General features: G+C 40.7%; 1 protein-coding gene across 1 annotated transcript; it reads right to left on the bottom strand.

Annotated features, from left to right (window-relative positions):
* Positions 1-2,135: 2,135 nt before the first annotated feature.
* LOC123978619 (G-protein coupled receptor 135) lies at positions 2,136-4,829 on the bottom strand. The gene is made up of 3 exons (XM_046061956.1): positions 4,783-4,829; positions 3,810-4,289; positions 2,136-3,017 (listed from the first exon to the last, which is right to left on the bottom strand). Exons 1-3 carry the CDS (start codon positions 4,827-4,829, stop codon positions 2,939-2,941), a joined length of 606 nt encoding a protein of 201 aa, XP_045917912.1. The 3' UTR covers positions 2,136-2,938.
* Between the last annotated feature and the right edge of the window lie 2,954 nt (positions 4,830-7,783).

Raw genomic sequence — 7,783 nt, 5'->3', positions numbered from 1 at the left:
TTTGTCCTGGATTGAATGGGCCCCTCTGACAAAACAACTGGCCCCAGCCTGGCCCCCTCAATAAAATGGGTCTAGAACCACCACTGTTCGCAGTCTAGACTGGAGCAAGAGTTTCAAAGTGGTAAGTTATTAATCTGTAACAAATGTATCTTTCATACGTAACGCTTTCACTGTGCACTGTCTCTACATCACTGTAACAATTTAAGTCCATTCACTGCCTGGACATTCTCTAACATTACTTTGATTTCATATTTAGTTTAAGGGTGTGCCACACTAGCTGCAAAGGCGAGCATTATTACGCGTGCAAGTGGGAAGCTCCTGGTCTGAGAAGCGAGGCCAACGCAGACGTCCGTTAAACCTGCATTCTATTGAACGGCCAGCAGGGGACGACTCCTCTGGTTGTAAAAAGAAGTCCCACTCCATTAGAAATAATGATAAAACTTCTCAGCTGATTTATTACCTCAGTAAACACTTTCCTAATGAGTTTATGGTCTCAATTGCTTAGTAAATTATCCCCACTTAGAGGAAAATAGACCATAAAACATGAGTATGCTTCAGGGCTTCTGTGATTGACAAGTTGTTACCATGGCAACCTGTCAATCAGGCTAGAGTGACTCATACCCACGGAACTGTGTAAATTTAACCAGCACTGTTGAAAAAGCTTATTAGGAGTTGGCAGGTTGGTGGTTCAATCCCTGGCTCCCCCAGGTTGCGTGTCGAGATACTGAGAGCAAGATACTGAATAGCTGTTCCGCCAGTGTGTGAATGTTAGTTTCCATTTGAGCACTCAGGCTCAGTGTGTGAATGGTGAATGCAGATGTAGTGTAAAAGCGCTTTGAGTGGTCGAAAAGACTAGAAAGGCGCTATAGTGTGAGAGTGTTTTCTTTAAGCCTGTTTTTCGCTAGACAAAATTATCATCCCAGTTAAAATGACAGTTAATGTCAATTACAGATGCATCTAGCTAAGCAAACTAGCTAGCTCCACACAGAGCTGTTGGCTCCAGTCTCTTCCAAATATGGTAAAACTTGAGGCTTCACAACGGCAGTCCATAAACCAACGGGTGACGTCACAATATCTAAGTCCATTTCTTTTCTACAGTCTATGGACGCGTTACAAAATGACGCAACCCACGGGGTTAGCTAACGAGCTGGCCAGTCAGCTCCGAGCAGACGAGTCCAGCAACAACGTGAGAGGAAAGACTCGCAGCTGTGAGACAGTTTAAACGTCTGTACCGCTGTTATTCTGTCATTACAGTCTGAGTAACGTTGTAACGTTTTAACTTTAATCCAGAGACATCTGGCTCGTGATGGGCAGGCTTGTGTAAGGTAGAAGCACTTTGATAAAAAAATAAACAACAATAGCGGTATGAAAGGGGGCTGTTGTCGCTTTATTATTATCATTATTCTAAATAGACATTACATTGTTAGTGTAATGTTACAGTTGTGGTTATAGTACTTGCTTTTATTTTATATAATAAATAATAATAATCCTCTGCTACAGATCGGCTGCAGCCCTGTTCTCATACATAAGATTTTTTAAGAATACGTTTCAAGGGGTCGGCCTTCTTACATTTATATTCCTCTTATTGTTATGATTATGAAAACCGGAAACTAGCATGCTGCAAAATAAGTCTATTTATCAGTTTCATACTACATACTATACCTCAAACAGTATGCAGTATACAGTACATACTGCATACTGCGGTTGCCAGTAGTATGTAGTAGGCGGTTCCGAATACAGCCGATATCTTGTATTCAAAATGGCTGCTGAACTCTGACCTTTCAGCTGACACCTAATTCGACCCAATTGGAGCTCACAACCAATTGTGCCGATGACAGGCACTTCTTGTAGCCAATAAAATTCTGAAAATAACGACGCTCTAGCTTCAACTATGAAGTTCATGATCTACCAGCAAAAAAACACATCTGCGTAAATCTACCTTGATGCCAAGGGGCGGTGCTATTTTTGAAAAAAAAACAACAATATGCTTAGACATAGACATTAAACTTGGACTTGGTAAAGCTTCATACTGTGGCCTCACAGTGCTTTCCAGCTAATACTTACCAGCTATAGTTGTCTGCATTCATGTGTTAGCAAACATCTTCAAGCGGAAATGAAAAAAGTATTACTTTTAGTGTGTTCAAACTTATTTTAATCAATTCTAGTAGCACTTACAGTGATTCTGACTGTTGGTTTAGACAATTCAGAGTTTTATCTTTCAGAGAAGCCCAAAACAATTAATTTACTCCAAATGGTTCAAGAACAGCATTCAGTCTATTTCTGGAATGCCTTGGATAGGCGTTTTAGGCGAATTTTACAGGAATGGTAAGACGTGAAAGTAAAGTGTAACTTGAGGTCATGTTAAGCACTTAAACAAAAGACAGATGATGTCATTTGTCTGGGGAGGACAATCTGAAAATGACATGCACAGTATACGTTTTAAGCATTGAAGGTTTAGCAGATATTTTATCAGTTTTCAAAATCTATATGCTGCATTTACATATGAAATGTAAATTATATATATCTTTTTAAAATAAATAAAAAATTTAAAAAATGAAATAATATTTGACATGAAGACCTTTATAGCAGAAACAAACTTATCATGGTTTTCTACAGAATTGTTTGCGTCCCCTTCCATGCTTAATCACTGAGGAGGTTCCAGAGGCCCTCAGGTGGAATTGATGGAATTGTCATTAGCTATTGTACACCTGCTTAAATCTAGTTTTCACCATCTTAACATTGTCTTCCCCCAAACCGTTCTGCAATGTAATGGAAGTATATGAACAACTCAGATGATCCTTTTGATTCCTGGAACAAAATCTGATCAAAAGAGACACATATTTCCAAAAATGTCACAAACTGCAATCTCTAGATCCACAACAACAAATACAGAAATGATGAAAACAATCATTAGACGGTTAAGAATGCTTCCACAATGTCACAGGCTGGTGTCTGCTGTCTTCATCTTTGGAGCGCTGACAGAGTTGGGTGGTGTTGCAGTGTCAGGCTGGACATCCCTGCAGAAGAACACAGCAGGGTTTTTACAGGCCCACATTGCCACCTCCCCTCCTGCTCCTCCTTTTCCAGGACTTGAACTTGACAGCCGACTGTTATTATTCACCCCTACACGACTCACATAGCGGTCCTTTATCCTTTCTGCCTGGTTAAGCTGAATCTCACGGTTCTGGGTTTGGCTAGAGAGGTACCCAGCAATATTTCTGGTCCGATAGCCCTCCTCTCTGCTCCGCCCCAGTAACATACATATATTGGGGTTCCTCAGGGCGTAGATCAGAGGGTTGATTGCTCCATTTGCCCAGGCTAGCCAGATAGCCACCGTGTCCATTGCAGGGTTGAACGTGTAGTCCCCCATTGCTGTTACCAACCCCATTAAACAATATGGCCCCCAGCAAAAAATGATGAAAACAATCATAATCAGAACTGTGGTGGCTGTTCGCATTTCACTGTAAAATCGCAGTAAGTATGCATATGTGGTCACTGGCCTGACTCGGATTTCAGAGAGACGAACTGTCTTACAGATGTTATAATGACAAAAACACATGAGGGAGAAGGGCAGTAAATAACATACAACAATAAGGCAGATGCTATAAGCCGTCCCCATGTGTGAGGTCCCAGAGTGGAACACATACATACAGTGGCAGAAACCTCGCTTGTGGATTTCTGTAGGTGTCTGGACTAACAGATACCAAGGGAGAGAGAAAATGACAGCAATTAACCACACAGCTACCAACAACTGAGCTGCTTTCTGGCGTCCTATTTTAGCCTGTGGCTGTCTGACAATGGCGTAGTACCTGTCAAATGAGATCAGAGTCATAGTCAGGGTAGAGATGATACCAAAGCAGGTGTTAAAAAAGCCATTGGCCACACAGAAACGATCCCCAAACATCCAGACACCGTCCTTATTGAAGAGCATGACAAAGGAGAACGGCAGACATAGAACAGCTGTGAGGAAATCAGACAACGACAGCGACATGATGAAAGCGTTAGTCACTGTTCGAAGCTGTCTATGTTTGATGATGACAACGACAACTACTGAGTTACCGAGGCTGGAGAGTAGGAAGATGGAGAGGAGTACCAGGGCCTGAGCTGCCACTGTGATGCCTTGCAGGACAGAATTACTCTCAGCAGCACTCAGCACAAACGGTGTTGACGGCTGATGGATTTGACTGTGCGCGCTCCCTCTTTGGTCTCTGAATGCCGATAGGTTTCCCGTGCTTCCCACTGTGGCCCCTGTGGTGGCAGTCACTAAGCTGGTCACTATAGAAACAACCCTAAAAAAAATAAAGAGGGCCAAATCATTGTACAATCAGCATAGTCTGAAATGATATCTTGTCACATTTATTAACAGCATTTCTTGCATTTCCCCAAAAAATATTTTTCATTAGGGGTGAGTGCCATGGGGCCATTTTAATCTGTCTCTGTGCTGACTCGCGTCTCAATCTGGACAAAAACACAGTGATGATTTATTAAAATAAACCATTTACATTATATATGATTAAATATAAATGGTCTGATTCTGATAGTTGATGAAATATGCTTGCCAATCCTTTTGATTTATCTGTATATTTGAGAAATCATTATAATCTGTTGATCATCTGATTCTAATTATGAAGAGTTACACGATCAAATATACAACAAAATAAATGTCTACATTAAAGAATGAAGTTTCAGATACTGTGAGTAAAAAGACAAACTCAACTAAAAGATTCTGACTGTTAGAAGACTAAAGGAGCCAGAACATGTGGCATTCTTTACTCACTTTACTTATAGTTGTTAGGAGTCTGCAGGTCAGGGAAAACCTCATAAGTCATGCGCCATCATCACTTGTTCTAACCACATTCACATTTACATCTCATTTCCATCAACAGTGATGGAAATGTAAAACCAAATGAAGGAACACGTATAAAATGAGAATAAATAAAACTATTTCCCCAGTGCATGCAGGGAAGGTTCCCGACACACCTAGGCCTCTGGGCAGTTATTGCAGACTAACTAAACCAGACCAGGGGCCTCATTTATAAACGTGCGTACGCACAAAACAGTGCTGCAAACGTGTGTACGCCCCTTCCCACGCAAAGGTTATGATCTGACAGGAGAATGTGTGGTCCTCCACGCAAACTCTGAACCATGCATACGCACATAAACTGGAAAAATGAGAAACGGTGACTCACATACTATTGTGTAAAATAAATGAAAATATTTCTAGCTAACTGGTAGTGTTTTTATAGCCAATGAAACTTATAATAATAAAATATAATAAAAGTGTGTCCTCTAGGATTTTCTTTTTTTCAGCAGCTGGGGCAGGACAAACCGCACCGCAAAATAGTCACGCTTCACAAAAAAAGTCAACTTCAGTGTTTCCCCTAGGATGGAGTCGTAGCAGCGGAGGTGAAGCAAATTCTTTTTCTGAATATAAAACCCCAACACAACATGTCTCTGGAACATTGCTCTTGCACAGATGCACATTAGTATAGCTTAAAACTGCAGTGTTTTCCCAGTTTAATGTGAGCTAATGTTTGGGGGTCCTCCCCCCAAGAAAATGTTTTCCAATGAAAAATATGTAATTTCATATCATATCGCTGAACAAAGAGTTGGAAAAACTAGAGCAGATAATAAATAACCAAAGATCAGTCTACTGGAGGAACTACAACCTTTAGATCTGGAGAAAGTAATTTGGTTGGTTCTGTTGATCCACAGTGATTTTACAGTGATGGCACAGCATGTTTTGGGCATCACCCTGTTAATATGACCTCCAGAATCATTATAGATACGACTGTTCATGTTTGCCTTTTGTGTCTTCATTTTACAGCTTCTGACATTTATCTGTAGACATTAATATAAAAAACAGGCAACATGAGAAACCTCCTCCCTTCTGAGGTGCATTTTATTTGCACATTAAAATCCAAAAAGAAACGTCTCCTCATCAGCTTAAAAGGACTAGTTTGCATCACTTATTAGCTTTGCTAACCTCGGCTCCTCCGGTCACCTCCGTCCTTTCTTTTCCAAAACCCCTTTTTCAGACTGAAAACTGAAAAATAATTTAGGCAGTAACAAGTAGGCAGTAATAAAATACAGCTACCAGTTACTTTCTATAAATTGAGCTAATGTTAAGTTACATAGCAGCTCTGTAGCTGCTGTAGAAGTTTTCCTGCTCAGTTGCGCAGTCTGAAGGGGAGATGTTAGCTAACTTAGCGCTAACCGGCTTCACTTTTCCAGCAGGTGGGAAACAACAGACTTTTCTTGGTCTTGAGAAGCTGGGACTGTAACAGACACCGTATATTTACTGCCAGAATATTTTCCTCCGCTCCCGTCACTTTCTGCCACTCGGACAATCAAACACTGATTCAGAGTTACGCTGCTCTTATAACACCATCTGTCACGCATGTTCTGCATAGAACGAGGAGAGGAAGCGAGCAGAGCATTGAGTGCTGCCGTGCTCACACAGCGTGTAAGTGAAAACATTTGGAGCGCAAAGTTTTAAAATTTTAGTAGCGGCAGTCGTGATTCAGCAGCAACGTATATAGAGGAAACACTGTATAATAATATAATATAATTAAATAATATTATTTTATTTGCCAAACAGATGAAAGCCTTTCTGAATAAAAAAGCACTTTTTTGATTGATTTTCACTGAAGCGCTCAATAAAAAACATTATTTAGAGACAGATATCTGTTTTTGAAAAGAATGCAGTGCAACTTATTCTCAGAAATAAGGTGAACAAGGGGACAGATTACATTTAAATTGATGCCGTTTTCATTGCCTCAGTCAAGTAATTACGAGTGCATAGTTTCATATATTGTTATCAGATGTTTGTTGCCTTATGGTATTTGAGCCGAACACTGTGTGCCAGCGTGTGGATGTGATGCGCAGTATGGAAAATGTAACACTATTTATAAAGTAAATCTTTCAGTGTGCCGCTTATGTCACATAAAACAAGTCATATTTCTTATAACTCATCAGCAGCCTCGTTAACTGAGTGGAGTGTTTGTGTAGCCTAAAGAAATGTTTAAACACAGATTAATGTTGAGTCGGTGTGTACATATGCAAAAACAATGTCGGACACCGTAGTTTTCTCTGGACCCCTGCCAAATCTGACCAGTGATGACATGTATAGCCGCATGTCGTCATTCCGCCGCTGGTTGTCGAGGTGGTGTCCAGCAAACGATGTGGGCTTTGTTGATCATTGACAGACTTTCTGGGGAAGACCTGGTCTGATTCGGAGAGACGGCATCCATCCCACTTGGGAAGGAGCAGCTCTCATTTCTAGAAATCTGGCCAAGTTTATTAGTGGACCAAATCCAAGACAACCCAGAGTTGAGACCAGGAGGCAGAGTCGCAGTTTAACACACTTCTCTGCCCTTCTTTTTCAGCAATTACCCACCCAAAACCCTACGCAGAGTCGCAGTCTAACACACTTCTCTGCTCCTCCATTTCAGGAGTTACTTAGTGAAAATCCTATAGTGACGGTGTCTGTCCCCCGACCATTGAAATTATTTAAAAAGGTAAACAGAAGAGGAGCTGTGCATAAAAACCTCATAAAAATTAAAACCACAAGAGCAATAGTGCAAACGAATAGGAGAGTTAAATGTGGACTCTTAAACATCAGATCTCTCTCTTCTAAAGGTGTACTAGTAAATGAACTAATATCAGATTATGATATTGATTTATTTTGTCTTACTGAAACCTGGCTGGGTGATGGAGAATATGTTAGCCTAAATGAATCCACCCCTCCCAGTCATATTAATACTCACATTCCTCGAGGCAC

The sequence above is a fragment of the Micropterus dolomieu genome, linkage group LG11 (assembly GCF_021292245.1).
Source record: "Micropterus dolomieu isolate WLL.071019.BEF.003 ecotype Adirondacks linkage group LG11, ASM2129224v1, whole genome shotgun sequence".
In the NCBI taxonomy this organism is placed as follows: domain Eukaryota; kingdom Metazoa; phylum Chordata; class Actinopteri; order Centrarchiformes; family Centrarchidae; genus Micropterus; species Micropterus dolomieu.
The sequence above is the reverse complement of the archived record's forward strand: the minus strand, read 5'-3'. Positions and strand labels throughout refer to the sequence as shown.

What these genes read in the sequence shown, in the direction of transcription:
- LOC123978619 (XM_046061956.1), bottom strand. Translation starts at nt 4,829, where the DNA reads ATGACTTATGAGGTTTTCCCTGACCTGCAGACTCCTAACAACTATAA. An exon ending in CAGACTCCTAACAACTATAA is followed by an intron (nt 4,290 to 4,782) that starts GTAAAGTGAGTA and finishes TATTTTTTTTAG; the next exon opens with GGTTGTTTCTATAGTGACCA. An exon ending in ACTCTGATCTCATTTGACAG is followed by an intron (nt 3,018 to 3,809) that starts GTACTACGCCAT and finishes GTTCTTCTGCAG; the next exon opens with GGATGTCCAGCCTGACACTG.